At 38.3% G+C, this 21,710-nt stretch overlaps 1 protein-coding gene across 1 annotated transcript in view; it reads left to right on the forward strand.

Annotated features, from left to right (window-relative positions):
• Positions 1-21,710, forward strand: part of pitpnc1a (phosphatidylinositol transfer protein cytoplasmic 1a) — a 298,049-nt gene that overhangs the window by 201,048 nt on the left and 75,291 nt on the right. The window contains exon 6 of the mRNA XM_059948289.1: positions 90-97. Within this exon, the coding sequence (XP_059804272.1) occupies positions 90-97 (8 nt within the window). The remainder of the gene's footprint in view (positions 1-89; positions 98-21,710) is intronic.

The following is a 21,710-nucleotide window of genomic DNA, read 5'->3' on the forward strand; positions in this document are numbered from 1 at the left end:
TATAGTGATTAATAACTTCATGGAATCTATATTTATTGTATGTCTTTATCTTTCTCTTTATGTGTCCTTTTATTGGGGCCGTGTTATAGAATACACAGTAAGTACTTTGTATTTTTTTTACTTTTGTTGAATAGCTAAGCTGTGAAATTCTTCATTTTAAATGTAAAATTGGTAAGAAGCAGTCAACTTGTTATTGCATGTATTGAATCTGATTCTGATTTTTTTGAGGACCATAACTGAAGTAAGTCCATCTAGCAGCTCACATCGTGGAAAGCTAAAATATTCAATTCTGAAAGACTTTAGCTGTGTTTCTGATCTTTGTTAGCGGATCTGTGGTGTGAATAAGAGAATGACATATGGCTTCAGTGTTCAAAATTATAAAGGTTTCCAAAACATTGGCAAGGCTAGCATTTGAATGAATGACCAATTGGACAAGTTATTTGACTGAAGAACTGTAATTCATTCAGGAATTTAAAAATTTGGTGTATCACACTAAGCACATCTTGTAAGAGATATTTTACATTTTTAAGCTACTTGAATGAGAGTGAAAAAGCCCAGGTGTAGAACAAATCACATTGTTACATTGACCAAATTATCTGAAGTGCCTGTAGAAATGCTTCTGTGTCAAGGACTGACTGGACAATTATCTTTTTTAAGAATTACATTTGATTTTCAATGTTACTAATTCTCAATGTTATTAAATTGTATCTTCATTTAAAAGAAAAATGAAATTTCTTCACTGTTTCAAAGAACAATTACCACTTTTGATGTATCTGACCACTTGTAGGGTACCAGCTCCTCATTAGTTTTCAAAGGTGGGTTAATTGCCTTTATTAAGCTTGTCCAAACTACAGCCTTCAGAAAATTTCCAGCTACATTTTGGCAATCAAAGTTAAAAGTAAAAGTAAAACTTATTATCAGAGTACATAAATGCCACCACGTACAACCCTGAGATTCTTATCGGAGGGCATATTTAGCAAATCTATAGAACGGTAACCGTAAAAAGGATCAATGAACAAATTGTGCAAATACAAATATAAAATAAATAGCAATAAATAAGGAAAGCATGAAATAACAAGATAAAGACTCCTTAAATTGAGACCATTGGTTGTGAGAACACCAGAAACAGAATAAGTGTGTTTATCCCCTTTTTTTCAAGAGCCTGATAGTTGAGGGGTAGTAACTGTTCTTGAATTTGCTGGTGCGAGTCCTGAGGCATGTGTACCTTCTACCGGATGGCAGCAGTAAGAAAAGAGCATGGCCTGGGTGATGAGGATCTTTGATGATTGATGCTGCTTTTCTACGGCAATTAGATGTGCACAATGGTTGGGAGGGTTTTAACCATGATGTATCTTTTGTTGGATTTTCCACTCAAAGGCATTGGTGTTCCCATACCGGATGGTAATGTAACTAGTCAGCATGCTTTCCACTGCACATCTATATAAGTTTACCAAGATTTTTGTTGATATGCCGATCCAGACTCCTGATCCAGTCCCACATCTAAGTAACATTTGATTCTCTTTGCCTTAATATCTCTAATTAAATAATTGAATATGTCTTTAAACTAATATGGCAGGGGAATGGGAACCAGTATAATAGAGCTGAGGATGAGCCAGCAGGTTTACAAGTGGATGATGGATGTAACGTGAATGTAAGGAAGGACAAGCCAATGATTGGGTACAAATGCAGACAGAGCAAAGAGTTAAATTGTACCACAGAGGCAATTTGGGGAGAAACTTCAAACATTAGAAGTGCAAAGGGACTTGGCAGTCCTTGTGCAACACTCCCAGAGATTAATTTACAGGTTGAGTCTGTGGTAAAGAAGGTAAATGTAATGTTGGCATTCATCTCAAGGGGAATTGAATGTAACAAAAATAATAATGCTGAGGCTTTATAAGACACTAGTCAGGCTACAGTTGGAGTATTGTCAACAGTTTTGGATCCCATATCTCAGAAAGGATGTGTTGTCATTCGAGAGAGTCCAGAGGAGGTTTACAAGGATGATTCTGGGAATGGAGGGGTTAACATATGAGGAGCATTTGGCAGCTTTGGGTCTGTACTCACTGGAAATTAGAAGAATGCGGCGCGATTTCATTGAGTATTGAAGGGACTAGATAAGATGGATGTGGAGACGATATTTCTCATGGTGGGTTATCCAGAACTAGAGGGCACAGCCTCAAAGTTGAGGGGTAACCTTTTAGAACAGAGGCAAGGAGGAATATTTTAGCCAGAAAATAGTGAATTTGTGGAAAGCTCTGCCACATTCTGCGGTGGAGGCCAAGTCCTTCAGTATACTTAAAGTGGAAGTTGATCATTTCCTGATTAGTGAGGGCATCAAAGGATAGAGCGAGAAGGCAGGTGTCTGGGGTTGAGTGGAATCCGGGGATAAGCTATGATGGAATGGTGGAGTAGACTTGATGGGCTGAATGGCCTAATTCTGTCCCTATGTCTTATGGTCTTATTTGTATATCATGAATCTGGGAATTTAAATTGAAGCTTTTCTCGCTTTGTTGTCACCATTGTGGGTAAGTAGGAACATATAAATTGTAAAGTATCTGGAATATGAAGTTTCGATCAAAGCTGTATACTATCCTCCTGTCTATGGGTGGACATATCTGGTATAAAAATCACTCGGCAGAATCATCTATATGTTCTCTTTATTCCAAGACAAGACTTGTTAAGGGAACTTTTCACTTTCCCTTATTGTGGCTACCACAGTTATGTTTTTGTAAATTAGCCATCTGATATGGTACCATCTGTTGAGCATCATGGTAGTGTCAGGGTTAACACGATGCTGTTACAGCTTGGGGCGTTCCAAAGCTCAATTCCGTTGTCCTCTTTAAGGAGTTTGTATGTTCTCCCTGTGAATGCATGGGTTTTCTCTGGATGCTGCAGTTTCCTCCCACAGTTCAAAGACATACCAGGTAGGTTAATTGGTCATTGTAAATTGTCTTGTGATTAGGTTAGGGTTAAATTGTGGTTGTGGGGTTTGCACAGTGGTAAAGCTTAAAGGGCCTGTTCTGCACTGTCTCTAAATAAATACTAAATTAATACTAAAGATGTATGGTTATTAGGGTAATTGGCCACAATTGAGCTCGTTGGGCCGAAAGGGCCAGTTACTATACTGTATCTCTAAATACATACATACCACAAGCCCTACCACTCTCAGTATAACAAAAAAACTACCTCTGACATTCCCTCTATACTTTCTGCTATACTTCCCAACAATCATCTTAAAATTATGCCCCCTCATGTTAGTTATTTCATCCTGGGAAAAAGTCTCTGGCTGTCCACTCTATGCCTCTTAGCATCTTGTACAGCTCTATCAAGTCACCTGTCATCCACCTTCATTCCAAAGGAAAAGCTGTAACTCGCTCAACCTATCCTCATAAGACATGCTCAGTAATCATAGCAGCATCCTGATAAATCTCTTCTGCACCCTCTCTACGTCCTTCTTATAGTGAGGCAACCAGAAATGAACACAATATTCCGAGTGTAGTCTATCCATGGTTTTTTTAGATCTGCATCATTACCTTGCAACCTTTGAACACAATTCCCAACTAATGAAGACTCACACGCTATAAGCCTTCATAACCACCCTTTGAAGGACCTATGGATGTGGACCCCAACATCCCTCTTTTCCTCACCACTGCAAAGAATACTGCCATTCATCCTGTATTTTGCCTTCAATTTTGACTTTTCAAAGGGAATTCCTTCACACTTTCCCATATTGAACTCCATCTGCCACTTTTCAGACCAACTCTGCATCCTATCCATGTCCTGTTCTAATCTGCAACAACCTTCTACACTGTCCACAACACCTCCAACAAAAGATGAAGATCAGAGAGATCCATAACACAGATGCCAGCTGGGACAGAGTGATGAATGAATGAAGACTTGTCAAGTGCTGCTGAACTGCCAGGAAAAGATGTAAATAAATGGGAGATTGACGAAGATCAAGGAAATAGATGAACCAAACAAAAAGCAATGTTGGAACTGTGAGATACAAAACATTGTGGTCATCAGAAATCTGAAATAACAGAGAATATTCTGATACACAGTGGAAAGGTTGAATGGAACGTTGACTCCTGCAGGCCGTTATATGTCCAAACTAAAAATAAGAAACTATTCTTTCAGCTTATATTTGGCTTATGTGGAACATTTTGAAAGACCAAAGATAGATAGATCAAAGTGGAAATGAGACAGAGAATCAAAGTCACAAACAACTGAAACCTCAAGGTCACCTTTGCAGATTGAACAGAGGTGTGCTTCAAAATGGGCACTAAATCTGCATTTATTTTTTCCAGTGTAGAGGATACCACATCATGAGTATCAAATGATCACACTAAGATGCTAGAAATGCAAATTAATTTCTGCTTTACCCGAAAGGAGTTTTATGGGACTCATGACCAAGTCTCATCACTTGTCTTAATCTGGTCTCTCTTTGTCTCTTTTACTACAGCAGCCTGATGCTGCTGAAACCTTGAATGCCACTGCAAATGTTTCAAAGTAGACCTATTGCTTCTTACGTCATGACAACCATATGTTTGCTCTTTTAAACACAAGATGCTGGAAATCCACACAAAAGGAACTCAGCAGGTCAGGTTGCATCTATAGAGGGGAATAAACAGTTGATGTTTCAGACCAAGGTCCTTCATCGGGACTTCATGTTTGCCTTCTCCTTATTCTCAATTTATTTGGTTTTTGAGACCCATGAATGTGCTTCTATTTATTTTATCTGGGGAACTGTGTGACTGGCCAGGCTAGCATTTATTGTCATACTGAAAAAATCCTGAGAAGATAGTGGTGAACCACAGCAGTGCTTCTGTTGAAGGAATTCTCACTGTACTAGATAGGGTTTCAGATCTCAGGTAAAGAATGCCAGCGTTAATAAATATTTCAAGTCAAGTCAAGTCAACTTTTATTGTCATTTCAACCATAACTGCTGGTACAGCGCATAGTAAAAATGAGACGACGTTTTTCGGGACCATGGTGTTACATGACACAGTACAAAAACTAGACCGAACTACATAATAAAAAAAAACACAGAGAAAGCTACACTAGACTACAGACCTACACTGGACTGCATAAAGTACACAAAAACAGAGCAGGCATTACAATAAATTATAAACAGGACAGTAGGGCAAGGTATCAGTCCAGGCTTCGGGTATTGAGGAGTCTGATAGCTTGGGGGAAGAAACTGTTACATAGTCTGGTCATGAGAGCCCAAATGCTTCGGAGCCTTTTCCCAGACAACAGGAGGGAGAAGAGATTGTATAAGGAGTGCATGGGGCCCTTCATAATGTTGTTTCCTTTGCGGATGCAGCGTGTAGCGTAAATGTCTGTGATGGCAGGAAGAGAGACCCCGATGATCTTCTCAGCTGACCTCACTATCCGCTGCAGGGTCTTGCGATCTGAGATGGTGCAATTTCTGAACCAGGCAGTGATGTAGCTGCTCAGGATGCTCTCAATACAACCTCTGTAGAATGTGATGAGGATGGGGGGGGTGGGAGATGGACTTTCCTCAGCCTTCACAAAAAGTAGAGACACTGCTGGGCTTTCTTTGCTATGGAGCTGGTGTTGAGAGACCAGGTGAGATTCTCCGTCAGGTGAACATCAAGAAATTTGGTGCTCTTTACGATCTCTACCAAGGAGCCGTCAACGTTCAGCGGGGAGTGGTCGCTCCGTGCCCTCCTGAAGTCAACAACCATCTCTTTTGTTTTGTTCACATTAAGAGACAGGTTGTTGGCTCTGCACCAGTCCGTTAGCCGCTGCACCTCCTCTCTGTAAGCTGACTCGTCATTCTTGCTGATGAGACCCACCACGGTCGTGTCATTGGTGAACTTGATGATATGGTTCGAGCTGTGTGTTGCAGTACAGTCGTGGGTCAGCAGAGTGAACAGCAGTGGACTGAGCACACAGCCCTGGGAGCCCCCATGCTCAGTGTGATGGTGTTGGAGATGTTGCTCCCAGTCCAGACTGACTGAGGTCTCCCAGTCAGGAAGTCTAGGATCTAGTTGCAGAGGGAAGCATTCAGGCCCAGTAGGCCCAGCTTTCCAATCAGTTTCTGAGGGATGATTGTGTTGAATGCTGAATTGAAGTCTATGAACAGCATCCGAATGTATTTGCTTAAAACTGAGTAGTGCTGTCTTTAGGTTGCATCAAAAGGATCAAAATAAAAGTAGCAATGCAATTTCTATAAGGCTCACTATTCAGTAGAGACTAAACAGCCACTTAGTCACCACTTACTGGCTGCAAGTATGTTGCACTCTAAGACTATTGAATTCATTGTTCAGCTTACTATACAACATTAGCTTTAGTGACCATTTAGAAAATCACTTTGAAGGATTTCAGTTTATTTCAAAACAGTTTTCAAGAATTATGTTCAATTTCATGATTAAAGCCAGAAAGTAGTTCCTAAAGCCAGAAACAAATATGATTACACAGCAATTGATTGCTTTTTATTCTCTGTTTAATCTCATGATTCACATAATTGTTATATAAGACGGTAAGGCCATATAAATGTTGATTAACTTGCTGATTATCTATATATTTCAGAATCTGCACTTTTTCCACTTTCAGCATTGAAATCCAAACTACCACCCCAAGGATGGTGGTAATTGGGTTAGTAGACTGTAGATACACTAATTGTCTTTGGTTACTTTTAGACAAATGTAAAACATGTTTCTAAAACTTTTCTAAATGAGGTATTCATCAAATGTCTTTCTTTCTTTAGTCTGGACTTCTCTATAAATAGTGAAAATAATTGTTATAAAATTGGAATATCACATGCAAAATGTTGGAGGAACTCAATAGGTCAGAAAAGGATAAATAGTCCTAGCTTGACACTTTATTCACCACCCCCCACCCAACCCACCTGGCTTCACCTATCACCTTCTGGCTGATATTCCTTCCTTCCCCCCCCCCCCCACCACCCCACCTCCTTATTCTGGCTTCTTCCCCCTTCCTTTCCGGTCTTGATAAAGTGTCTGGCCCAAAACATTGTCTGTTTATCCCTTTTCATGGATGCCAAGTTCTTTCAGTATTTTGTATGTTCAGCTTCTGCAGAAAATCTTGTGTTTATTACAGTATTATCAAAGTGGAATTCTGTATTTCACAACTTTATGGAAATATAAGCAACTCCAAATATCCCAAACTGTGTATAGCTTTTGTAAGATGGGCACAAGTTTCTGCAAAGGAAGGGAGAGCACATTAGTGACCTTAAATTCTTTGAAATAATGCCTTGGAATATTTTGCCTGTACTTGAAAGGGAATTGATATGTTCTGCAGGGGTCAGTGTTGGGACCATTTCTGTTTATGATGTATATAAATGGTTTAGGTGATGGAATAGATGGCGCTGTTTGCAGATGATACGAAGATTGGTGGAGAGGCAGGTAGTGTTGAGGAAACAGGTAGAATGCAGAAGAACTTTCGAGTGTTGAAAAGCCTAGAGAGGGTAGATATGGAAAGGATGTTTCCCATGGTGGGAGAGTCTCGAACAAGAGGGCACTGCCTCAGGATAGGGGGCGCCCTTTCAAAGCAGAGAAGCGGAGAAATTTCTTTAGCCAAAGGGTGGTGGATTTGTGGAATTTGTTGCCACAGGCAGCTATGGAGGTTGGGTGTATTTAGGGCAGAGATTGATAGGTTCTTGATTGGACATGGCACCAAAGGTTACAGGGAGAAGGCAGGGAAATGGAGTTCAGGAGGAGCTATGATTGAATGGCGGTGCAGACTCAACGGGCCAGATGGCCTAATTCTACTCCTATGTTTTATGGTCTTACGATATAGCAATTGGAGAATCAGAGTGAATCCGTGCTCAGGGTCTTTGCGGTGACAAGTTAACAGAAGCATGGGAGAATAATATTGAATTATTCCTGAAAACATAAATGAAGTGGATAAGGAGGAAGGAGAAAAGTCCAAGAAAATTTTCAGCACCTACATCTCTTTTCATGATTGAACCCACAACCTTCTGGCTCAGATGTAACCAATGTAATCAAAGCCAAATAAAACAGTAAGATTTAAATAGAAGTATTTCGATATTTTGGAATAATCACTCTCACTTCAGATACTGAGAAATGAGCTTCAGTCTTGGTCATAGTGAATGTCTGGGTGTGATAATTCAACATGTGTGTGCAATTTATGGAGTTTGCAGAATGTTCTGATAAAAGAACTGTAATCAATAATACAAAGGAAAAGGAAATACAAATCCTTGTGTAATGCTGGTATTTGTGGCATGGGTAGGGATTGGACCAGAATCAGTGAGATTTGAGTCAGCATACTCAGAATCAGGTTTATTATCACTGACATATGCCAAAAAACATGCTGTTTTGTGACAACAGTACAGTGCAATTACTCTAAAATTACAACAAGAAATATAAAAAATAAGTAAATGTTGCTAAAAGTAAGCAAAATAGTGTTCATGGACCATTTGGAACTCTGATGGTTGAGGGGAAGAAACTGTTATTAAAACATGGAATATGTGTTTTCAGGTTCCTGTACCTCTTTCCTGATGGTAGTAATGAGAAGAGGGCATATCTTAGATAAAAGTCCTTAATAAAGGCTAGTGCCCGTGATGGAATTGATTGAGTTTGCAGCATTTTTCCAATCCTGTGCATTGGTGCCTCCATACCAGAAGGTGATGCAACCAGTCAGAATGCTCTTCAAGGTATATTTGTTAGAAAATTTGCTAGAGATTTTGGTGACATACAAAATCTCCCCAAACTCCTAATGAAATATAGCCACTGCCGTACTTTCTTCATAATTGCAGCAATATGTTGAGAGCAGGATAGATTTTCAGAAATGTTGACACCCAGGAACTTCTTAAAAGATCTGTACATAAGTGTGCATCGTGAATTGGAACTGGGTTATTATTGTGACATGTACTGAGATACAGTGAAAAGCTTATTTTGCATACTGTTCATACAGATCAAATCATTGCATAAATCATTGAGGTAGAACAAGGTAAAACAATAATGGATTGCAGAATGTGGTGTAACAGTTACAGAAAATTGCAAAACAGGAAAATAGTAAGGAGCCAGATTGTAACGAGGTAAATGCAATGCTCCACAATGTACTCTCTCATTTGTAATGACCAGTGTGCACAAAAATCTTGTGTTGTGCAATTTTTTGCAAGTGATAGCATGTACACACTGAATTTTATATATAGATGTGTTCATTTTAACAGCCAGCAAAACGCTGTCAATAAGAACTTGGATCTCCTCTGGGTTTGACTGTTTTCGCTCTTGTTCATCCGCACTCTCACAAAATGAAGGATTTCCTCACCGGAGCTTTTACACAATGTCCGTATGTGATTTTCTTGCTAAATGATGCTTTAAAAAGTCAAATTTCCAAATGTCACTCCACTTCTTCCCACTTGCAGGTTCTCCAGCAACTTTTGTATTGCGACAAAACACACAGATAACACCATAATATTTGTACATAAATATTTCTCATATCTGCACATTCTTGACCTCATGAACTATGGGTATAGCAGTTTCTACTGTTTCATGTGCATTTTAAATTCTATTGTGCAAAAGATGTGTGTGCAGGCACATGTATACACCTTAGAGGAAACATTAACAAGAGAAGATCTGCAGATGCTGGAAATCCTAGCACCACACACAAAGTGCTGGAGGAACTCAGCAGGATGGGCAGCATCAATGGAAAAGAGTACAGCCAACGTTTCGGTCTGAAACATCTACTGTACTCTTTTTCATAGATGTGCCTGGCCTGCTGAGTTCCTCCAGCATTTTGTGTGTGTTGCTCAGAGCAATCATTGGTGCTTCAGTTTCCTCCCGCATTCCAAAGGTGTACTGTTAGGATTAGTGACTTGTGGGTATGCAATGGTATGTTGGTGCTGGAAGCATACCAACATTTGCATAGCCCAACAAAAATCTTGCTAATCTGATTTGACACAAACAACACATTTCACGGCATATTTCGATGTACATGTGACAAATAAAGCTAATCTAATCTTATTGTTAAAATGCCTCATGGTCTTATCTGACATTTTAGCTTTGGATAGCTCAACAAGCAGAGCAGTAGAGATCAGCAAAAGTGTTGAAAAGTAGACATAAGATGATGGGAACAGAAGGTCAGGCAGCAAAGGTGCTCCGTGACTTGATGATTGTTTCCTGCAATTTCTGTTCTCATTTCAGATTTCCAGAGTCAGCAGGTTTTAGGCAAGTGAAAGTGTTATGTAGATTCAACTGCTGATAATGACAAGGACGTTTTAGCAGATTGACAGTAAAGTGCTTACTGTGATTCAGACAATAGAAAATCATGACAAGCATTCCACCTGTTCTCCAGCCTAACATTCCATGTTTAATGGAGGATTTCCAGTCATGGGACACAACATAAATAATATTTCAGTTTACAGGCCATTCAGCCTGTGGAAAGAAACAACTATCAAACATGAACGTGAGTTATAGGTGTTGATAGAAAATCTTTGTCATAACCATTGTTTCATTGCTGTATTCATCTGCATAAGCTTACAGTCTTCTTAAGTTCAAATGATCTTCTGTCATGTTTCATGACAATATCTGAAGACCTCAACTGAATTGCTATTCTGTAAATTTATTTGATGGTTCCTCATAGCTGTTGTACAAAGTATACTGAACACTGTAAGACAGTATTAAAAACTGGAAATGATTTTTAGTGTGAACTGCAAGGTGTAATTTTAAATATCTGGAACCACGCTGGTGTTTCAGCTGTCAAGTTGTCAGAGAAATTTGCAAAGAACTAAAATAGTGATCGCTTAAAAATTATCACTGAAAAGCACGATTTTGCCTCAGCATCTGTCATGTTTCATCTTATCATCATTGCCAAAAATGTTTTGTATCCTAGGGAACCACAACTCACTTACAATCAAAAGTTATTGGTCTACGCATTTCAGAACTATGGTGTGTATGATAACAAGCCAGCAAAAAATTATTATAAAGACTGCAAGTATTTGTCAAATGATGCTCATAGGCTCTTATCTGGTGATTTATAATGTCATCATAAAGATTACATTCCTGTAATCATTACCTGCTTCCAGTTATTCTGGTTGATCCTGTGATCTACATTCTGCACAAAGTTGTATCTAAACTGAGTTCATTGACTCGTGACTATGTAGCCATCACCTTTTCTTTCATAAATGACCTTTGTAACTGACTCACATATGCTAAAGATAAATCTGAACCCATTATTAACATGGGAGCAATTCACTGGAACTATTATCAAATATTCATTAGATATTTCATGAACTTCAAAGAAAGATTTTTTTCCACAGTATCATAAATTCTTACCTGGAGGAAAACATGAATGGAAAACTGCTGTCTGTTTGATTTGTACCTGATGTGGAAAGCTGTTCCTGTTGTTGAATAATCACCTCAACTTTTTAATATATATTTCTGTTTTTTGCATGATTTTTAATCTATTCAGTATATGTGTGTGTGTGTGTATATATATAGAGAGAGAGAGAGAGAGAGAGAGATAGATAGTAATTGATTTATTTATTTTTCTTCTATATTATGTATTCCATTGAACTGCTGCAGCTAATTTAACAAACTTCATGACACATCAGTGATAATAAACTTGATTCTGATATCACTGGAGTGGAAAAAAATCTCTTGTATTTATCGGTTTTTTGACCATTGGTGTGTTACATAACTGATTTCAAAGTCATTTTTATTTGAAGGCCAGTTCATATTTTGAATCACAAGTTCCTGGTCAGAATTTCTCGTATTTAAACTGATATTTGGTCTGAAAATTTCAACTGTTCAGCTGGTATCATTAGAGAAATTAATAAGCTAGTTATTTACCCCAGCCATTTAAACACTTCCTGCCGGTATAGTAGATATATTTTAAATAAATGAATCAGTGAATATCACTTCCTATCAGATTATCAGCAATGTTCATCAAACATGGGACCATAACCAAGCAACTGATTTAAGAAGACTGTCATAAAGAGTGACCAGGAGAAGTGGGAAACATGGACAGCTGTTTGATGTCATGTTCTCTGTTATTGGCAAGATAGGAATCAGTGCAGAAACCTCAGATTTTCACAATTGAGATAAATAACTTGAATGAAGATAGCAAATTTGATAAAGTTGCTGATGACAAAAGGATAGAAAGGAAAATCACTTATGAGAGGATGTGAGGAGGCTCTAGGGGGATATAGAGAGTACAAGTGAGTGGATGGGTGGAGTCTAATGTGGGAAAATGTCAAGTGGCAGGAAAAGTAGAGTATTATCCAAATGGCGAGAGATTAGCAAACCTTTGAGCTACAGAAGGATCTGGGTGTCCTACTGCATTCACAAAAGACTAGTACGTAGGTAGAGTAAGTGATTTAGAAAGCAAATAGAATGTTATCGCTCATTGATTGGGGAACTGAATACAAGATAAAAGAGGTAATGCTTCACTTGTACAGTGTATTAGTGAGATTATACCTGGAGTACTGTGTACAGTATTGGTCTCACTTAAGAATGTGTTGAAGCGTTAGATTAAGTATTAGCTTTATTTGTCATATGTATATCAAAACATTAAGTGAAACATGTGATTTGCAAGGATTGTGCTGGGCAGTCCACAAGTGCTGCCATGCTTCTGTCATGCACACAACTTACTAACCCTAACTTCTATGTCTTTTTTGGAAGTGGGGAAATCCAGAATACCCGATGGAAACACATGCAGTCATGGGGCAAACGTTCAAGCTCTTACACAAAACAATGGCAATCGAACCGCAATCTCACTGCAAACACTGTAAAGCATTGCACTAACTGCTATGCTGCCATTCCACCCTGCCTTATTGAGTAAATTTGATAGTCTGATAGCTTAGAGCAAGTTATCTTCTGAAGAAAGGTTGTACGGGCTGGACTTTTGTCCACTGGAGCCTGTAAGTATGAGAGGTGACTTGATTGAATCATATGGGGTCCTGAGGAGGAGAAGACTTTCCTTCTTGTGGTAAGATTGAAATCTAGTAGTCACAGTTTAAAGGAGTCACCCATTTAGATTGGATGATTTGATTCTTTTTTCTCAGATTGACTCATTGTTTCAAATACTCTTCCTGAAAGATCAATGGAGCAGAGTCTTAGAATATTTCTAAAGCAGAGGTACATTCTAATAAGCAAAGTTGTGGAAGGTTACTCAGGGTAGGCTGGTGTGTGGAGCTGAAGATCTGCCATAAGGTAGACCAAATTATGAAAGCAGAATACAGTTCCCATGTCTCTGTCATATGTTACTGAACTTACTGCACTGATAGTGATGATCTTAGACTTTACAAATGTCATAGCTGTGCAGTAATATTCCTTGTACCTACCAAAATAACTTGAGATTTAAGTGTCAAGTTGGTATTCACTTTGACTACACCAAAGCAAAAATTTATTGAGAACCTTGCAGTAGATTAGTGGGTTAAACAAAACTATGAGTTTCCCCTTTATTTATCAAAATGACTACATATACAACAATTCCAGTGCATTTCATTTCTACAGGATGGATATTTGTAAAACGCCCTGGATGACTTTCCAAATCACAGTCAAAAGTTTAGTTGTCAACTGCCAATGAAGGTTGAGAAGTGTTCTTTGTAAATGAATTACTTTTCTGTGATTTTTTTTGTAGCTCTCACAGCCTATTTTATTTACTCTTATTTCTTTTCCCCTTTATTCCAGTATAAAGAAAGTAAGAAGGATAAAGAAAACTAACAAAAAAGAGAAACATAAATAAAAAACTTTTCTGTGTATTTTATATTTATTAAAACATAAGGTGTAATTGCAAGGAAGCATTTTCCTAATTATCATATCTATGTGCCAGCTCAAGTACCCTTGGTCATCTCCTCTTGAGTAGATTTCCTCAGGTTATTTAATTGAACCTGGTGTCTACCTATCATCTGCCTTTGGTTAAGTCTCTGACTGTAATCCCAAATACTAGACTTGTACTTTCACCTATCACCTTGTGTTTCTTCCTTCCCTCCCCCATCTTTTTATTCATTTTTTTCTCCAGTCCTGATGAAGGGCCTTGGCCCTAAACGTTGACTGTACTCTTTTCCATTGATGTTGCCTGGCCTGCTGAATTCCTCCAGCAATTTGTGTGATTGCTTGTACTTTCCTAATTAAGAAGAAATGGAAGGAATGACTTAGAAACAAACTGATAGCTGTAGAAATGGAAGGACAATTTCTAAGCAATGAAAAGTATTGAAAGAAAATGCACACCAAAGATAAGAGAAAATGTGAAGAAAATTTAAAGGTAGGCTAAAACCATAGCTGAAAAAAATTATGAAGCTAAGTTGAACAGTTGTATTGAGAGTAACAGATGGTCAAAGAGGAGCAATAGCAATAAAAAGCTCAGGCTTTATTGTGTGTAGATAGAAGGTGGATTGCAATATTCTGAATTGGTAAGGATTTACTACACAGAGAAATTCAATCATTTACAGAGAATGAACAGATAATGGCTTTTTTGAGAAGTATTGATGTTTTAATGTGATTGAGCAAAATACAGAAGGGAGATGGTGGACAAATTTAAATAAAAAGAATCAGGAGGATAACCAAATAATTTTCTGACTGTGTTGCATTTGATGAGAACAGGGCAACTTTTCTTCAAAAATTAGGTGGACCAAAATTGTCAGAAGAGTGCTATCTAAAATAGATCTATCATCGATTCCTGGAGAAACTAGCTAATAGCAAAGAGGCTTGTTCAATTGGGTTCCTTACGAACAACAAGGCAAGAGAGCCTGAAGAAGGGTCTCAGCCTAAAGTGTCGACTGTTTATTCATTTCCATAAATGTTGCCGACCTGCTGAGTTTCATGTGTGAGGCAAGAGAGCTTTATTGTATAGCATAAGTGAAAACACCATGTGGGAACAATCTCATCATAGATTTTCTCCAAAAAGATTTTGTTCAACTACTTGAGAGACCATAACAAAATATCCAAACTTGTGAAATTATATGAACAACTTTATTATGAATTTCCGAAATACTGAATTTGGATAACGCAATGTTCCCATCTGTTCAGATAGAACAATCTGATATCTGATATCATATATTGAAAAACCACCTAAATCTATTAGGAGACATCAGCCCAGATTACTGGTTCATCAGGAATTCATGAAATTACACTCAATTCATTTCAAAGTGCAAAACTAAAAATTAGGATCATATTGAGAACTGATATTAATCACAGTTCATCTTGGAGTTCAGTGCAATTAAGTTTGTTAACTTCATAAGGGAATGAATAGGGCTGAGGATTGGAAATATTTTGCATTCATTCAAAAGAGTAGAAAGCAACATGAGTAAATTAAGCAAAACCATCTGGTTTGTTGTGATTATGATACAGGTCTCCCAATAGTTGATGAGAAAGAGAGGAACTGATGTATAAGGAACTCACAGAAAGCTGTAAGAGAAATAGTAAGTATTGGGGAATTGCCCAATATTGAGTAGGAATACCTTTGTGCAGGGGGCTTACAGGTTGCTAAAAAGTTTCAAAAATCTTTTTTTGAAATGGCACTACTCAGCCAGATCTTTGGGAATATGACTGGACAGGTAGGAACATGTCAATGAAGGAACATTTTGGGAACAGTGACAATAATTCTTTGTTTCAACATACATGGAAAGAGCTAAAATACATCCTTAAAGTTAAGGCATTTAATTTGAAGAGGTGCTCAGAACATAGATGAAGGCAGGGTGGCCAACTTTTTCTATATAGACTTTAGTTGGGCACATGACAACATCTCTTGTAGTAAGCTGGTCCAGATGGTTGAGATAATAGATCCAAGCTGAGTTGGCAAATTGGATCCAAAATTGGTTTGTAGATGGGAGGTAGTATTATGTTACAAGGATGTCTTTCTGATTGGATATCTGTGACCAGTGGTATACCTCGAGTATTGGTGCAGGGACCCTTGATATTTGTCTTATCCATTACTAATTTGGATGTGAACATAGGAGGTTTGGTTAGCAGATCTATGGATGACACAGAAGCTAATGGTGTATAGCAGGGAAGGTAGTCTAAGGCTTCAGCAGGACTAGGATCAGATGCAAAGTTAGGAGCATTGGCAGATAGAATTTAATCCCGACAAGTATGAGGTATTGCAATTTGGGAAGTCAAATGTGAATAGAACATACACAAGATGCTACGGAATGTTGCTAGAGAAAGGGACCTTTGGATTCAGGATCATAATTTCTCAGTAGAAGCAACATAGGTAGATAGGGTAGTGAAGAAGGCTTTCATAAAACAGGACATAGAATATAAATGTCGAGAGGTTATATTACAGCTTTTCATGGCACAGTTTAGACTATATTTGGGATATTAGATACAGTTCTGGTTGCTGTACTACAGGAAAGATGTTGTTGCACTGGAGAGAATGCAGAAGAGTTTAGTAATGATATTGTCAAGAATTCTATGGGTAGAGATTGGATAGGCTGGGATTGAGAGAAAGGACTTTTAAAGGGATCTGAGGGAAAAGAGTGGCTGGATATGAAATTCACTGCCAGAGGAAGTGATGGTGATGATGCGCCCATGTAGGATTCATGTTGATGGACAGAAGGGTCTGTGTCAGTGCCGTACAACTTTGTGACTCTATAGTGTCCATCTAGCCATAAATATTCATGATAGAATCTCAGCTCTTGATGCAAGAAAAACATTTTAAAAAAACAAACAGGTGTTTTTAGAAAACTGAAATAAGGGAGACCAGATGGCTGACTAATTCAATTCAATACATACAGATTAACGATGATAACCACAACCATAGATCAGAAAAAAGTGCTAATGAATATCTGAAATTGTTTTAGAACAGAAGGACAGGACCAGGAGTGTGCCAATTATCACCTTAAACCTGCCACACATTCAATAATATCATGGCTGATCAAATCTTGGCCATGTCAAAATTTGCCTGGGCTCTCCCCATGTGTCTTAATCCCTATAGTCTAATATCTGTCAGTCTGCACATTGAATATATTCAATTAAACCACCTCTATAAGTTTCTAAGAAAGGGAATGTAAAGGATTCACGATTCTTCGAGAGAAGGCATTTCTCCTCATCTCTTTCTAAAAAGGTAATCCCATATTCTGAAATTATGCATCATCCACATTTGTTCTACATGCCTCTACAAGGGGAAATATCCTCTCACTATGCACCTTGTAAATCCCCCTGAGAATCTTATACACCACTATGTGTTAATACTCAGGATGCGATTCCAGGAACAGTAGCACTAAAAGAGGTCATAGCACTATAAGAGATCATTATAACCCTATATACAGAAAGATATGTGACAGAGATTCCTGTCGCACCAGAAACCTGAGAACATGAGGAGCAGGAATCTTCCCCTTCATCTAAAATGAGCGACTCCTTCTGAAAATGTATTGCCTCACACCCCCGGTTCTAGGTAACTGCACAGGAGAAGAAACATCCTCTCAGCTTTCACCTTGTCAATATCCCAAAAGTACCTCATTTACTGCTCAGGATACATTCCCAGGAACCACCGTGGAACACGTTACAGTGGAGAAATTGCTGAGCTGGGGCAATCTCCATTGAAGGAGGGCAAAAACAGTTTTCATCACCATCAACAGAAGATGATGAGAGATACTTTTTGAATATCTAATTACCTGCATGCTTACTTTTTGTGTTTCTTGTACATCTTGTAGTCTAATTTTTTTCCATCAAAGTGGACATACTCACATTTTCCAACATTTACTCCATGTCCTGACCTCTTGTCCATGCACTTAAACTTATCTTTATCCCTTTATTGTGCCCTTGTCAAAGTTGTTTGTTTTATTCTCTAGCAACTGTAGCAAATTTGTAAAACACAATTTTACTTTCATCTTGAACTGCTTAACTATTTATGACTTTCCTGATGCCTTGCTATTACCTTCTTGATAATGGATTCCAGCATTTTCCCAATGACAGTTGTTGGACTAATTGGACTTTGGTTTGCATACCACCAGGCTCAAAGACAGCTTCTATCCCACTGCTATAAAACTGTGTATGATAAGATAACCCAAGAATGTTAAGATGGAACCTTGAACTCACAACCTACTTTATTATGGTCTAGTACTTTACTGTCTGCCCACATTGCACCTTTGCTGTAAACATGACACCTTCTTCTGCATTATGAATTCTGCTGAAGGGTCTCAGCCCAAAATGTCGACTGTACTCTTTTTCCATAGATGCTGCCTGGCCTGCTGAGTTCCTCCAGCATTTGTGTTACTTGGTATATCCAGCATCTGCAGATTTTCTCTTGTTTGTGTCTGCATTCTGTTATTGTTTTCCCTTGTACTACCTCAGTGCACTGACTTAATGGAATGACCTGTATGAATGGCATGCAGAACAAAATTTTTCACTGTACTTTGGTACATGTGACAATAATAAACCAATTTACCTTTGCTCAGTCTCCTTCCTTAGTCAACAAGTGCTGATTGCAGATTTCCAGTTCTCTAGGACCTCTTCAGAATCCAAGAAATTTTGGTAGATTTCAACCAATGCATTCACCTTCTCTGCTGTCACTACTGTCAGAACATGGAACCACCATCACAAGCCACCACATCCCCCGAAGATCCTAAGATCTCTATCGCCGAAGCTGACGTGCAGACTGCCTTCAGGGGGGTGAATACATTTGGACCAGGGGTACCTGGCCACATACTGTAGACCTGTGCTGACCATTTAGCTGGAGTGATCACTGAGATATTCAGCCTCTTGCTTCAGCAGTGTGTGGTACCTAACTGCTTCAAGCAGGCTTCAATTATACTGTTGCTCAAGAGCGCGGTGACCTTCCTCACAGACTATCACCCAGCTGCATTTACATCCACAAGCATGAAGTGTTTTGAGAGGTTAGTGATGAAACATATCTGCTCTAATTAGTCTACTGGAGAAACAGGTCCACTGCAGATGCCATCTCATTGGCTCTTCACTCAACCTTGGAACATCTGGCACACATCAGGGTGCTGCTTACTGATGACAGTTCAGGATTCAATCCCCTCAGAACTAATCTAAAACTCCAAGACCTCGGTCTCAATACCTCCTTGTGCAAGTAGATCCTGGATTTCCTTACTTGTAGACCCTAGTCAGTTCAGATGGGCAACAAGATCTCCTCCATGATCTCCATCAACACAGGTGCACCACAGGGCTGTCTGCTTAGCCATTGCCTTTGAACGGAAAACCCTACAAAAGGTAGTGGATTCAGCTTGGTACATCATGGGTAAAGTCCTTCCAACCATTGAACACATCTGCATGAAATGCTGTTGTAGGAAAGCAGCATCCACCTTCAGAGATCCCCACCACCCAGGTCATGCTCTCTTCTCATTTGCTGCCATCAGGAAGAAGGTACAGGAGCCTCGGGACTTGCACCACCAGGTTCAAGAACAGTTACTATTCCTCAAACATTAAGCTCTTGAAGAGAAAGGAATAACTACACTTACTTGCCCCATCATTGAAATGATTCTACAACAAATGATCTCATTTCAATGACTCTTCATCTCATGCTCTCATTATTTATTGTAATTTATTTATATTTTCATTTGCACAGTTGGTTGTCTTCTGCACTCTGGTTGATCTTTTACTGATCCTGTTAGAGTTACTATTCTGTAGATTTGCTGAGCATGCCAACAGGAAAATGAATCTCAAAGATGTATATGGTGACATATATGTACCTTGAAAATAAACTTTACTTTGAACTTTAAACTCTTTAGTCACTGCAAAACAGGATATAAGATGTGGGACTATAGTCCTATTTGTTTGCTCAGTATTTTTTTCTTGCAGTGGGGATTGTCTTAGAATCATAGACTCTACAGCATGGAAACAATTCATCTGGCCCAACTCATCCACACTAACTAGTGAGCACTCTTGCCCAGCACCAAGTACAAAGTACAAAATCCTTTGACAAAGCAGTTCAAGTGCTCAAAGACAGCCAGTGAGCCAGCTTTAACAGCACGCTCAGGCTAAGTGTTTGTTACTTCCTCTCTACAGTCTCTTGATTATCTATTATTATTGTGCTATGAATTTACAATCTGTAGCATTTCGCTATTTCCCATTATTAATTTCCCACGTTCATCCTGTAAGGAAACAATGTTCACTTAAGCTATAGTACATTCTTTTTATATATCTGTAAAAGCTTTTATCTTTAACTTCTGTTTTATATTATTTGTTAGCTTACTTTCATTATCTTCTCCCACTTCATACTATATTTAGAACTAACTTTGTTGGTTTCTGAAAATCTCCCAATTCTGTGGCCTGTGATGAATTTCAACATTACATACTTTGTTTTCAGTTTGATTTCCATCCCTTAATTTCTTTAGTTAGCTATGACACATCTTCTCATAGAGCCTTTTTTCCTCTTTGGAAATTCTTGAAATATTCCTTAAATTGCTAATCTATCTTTAATCTATTCTCCCAGTCCTTTTCAGCCAATTCTATCCTCATCCTGTTGTAATGTATTTAAAATTAGAACACAAGAAAAAAGACTGAATTTGAAATTATACCATGTTATGATCACTCTTGCCCTGGGGATATTTTAATGTGAGATCATTGATTAAACTTGTCTCATTACACAACACCAGACTTAAAATAGCAGGATCCCTGGCTGGTTACTCAACATACTTTCTAACAAACAAAACAATACATTGTGTGAACTTGTCCTCAATACATCCCATACCAATTTCATTTACCCAATGTAAAATCATCATGATTATTACATTATCTCTCTTCCCATTCCCCTCATTATTTATTGATTATTATTTATTATATATCTTGCAGAATAGTTACAGGAAAGGAGCCTACTGCTATTATTCACCCAATCATATCTTATTATTATTCTTACTTATCTCTACCCAAAATGATTCTTTATCTTGGGCTTCTGAGCCAGTTATATTCCTTACCAGTGCAGTGACATTATCAGTTATTAATAGAATGAAATACCCCTGAACATTCAGTTTATGGTGTCAGTAACCTTGCATCCATGTCTCTGTCGTGGTGATCAGATCACACTGATTTATTTCTAATTGTGCCATGAAATTGCAACAATTAAATAGTGCATTCACATAATGAGCCCTTGATTTTATTGGAAAAGTTAAAAAGCTGCAGGAGCTGGAAATCTGTAATTAAGCAAAAGATGCTGGAAACAGTCAGTCAGCATTTGTTTTCAAAGAGAAATCAGGTTATTCTTTCAGGAAGAAGATCCTTCAATTTTTAATCTTCAGAATCAAAATGAGGTTTATTTTCACTGGCATGTGACGTGAAATTTGTTAGCAGCAGCAGTTCAATGCATTACATAATCTGGCAGAGAAAATAATAATAATAATAATAATAAATAAAATTTAAAAATAATAAATAAACAAGTAAACCAATTATGTATATTGAATAGATTAAAAAGAACGTGCAAAAACAGAAATACTATATATTTTTTAAAAAGTGAGGTAGTGTCCAAAGACTCGATGTCCATTTGGGAATCGGATGGTAGAGGGGAAGAAGCTGTTCCTGAATCGCTGTGTGTGTGCCTTCAGGCTTCTATATCTCCTACCTGATGGTAACAATGAGAAAAGGGCATGCCCTGGGTGCTGGGGGTCATTAATAATAGACACTGCTCCCTGAAGATGTCCTGCGTACTTTGTAGGCTAGTACCCAAGATGGAGCTAACTAGATTTACAACCTTTTGCAGCTTCTTTCGGTCCTGTGCAGTGGCCCCTCCATACCAGTCAGTGATACAGCCTGTCAGAATGCCCTCCACGGTACAACTATAGAAGTTTTTGAGTGTAT

Source organism: Hypanus sabinus, chromosome 23 (genome assembly GCF_030144855.1).
Source record: "Hypanus sabinus isolate sHypSab1 chromosome 23, sHypSab1.hap1, whole genome shotgun sequence".
In the NCBI taxonomy this organism is placed as follows: Eukaryota; Metazoa; Chordata; class Chondrichthyes; order Myliobatiformes; family Dasyatidae; genus Hypanus; species Hypanus sabinus.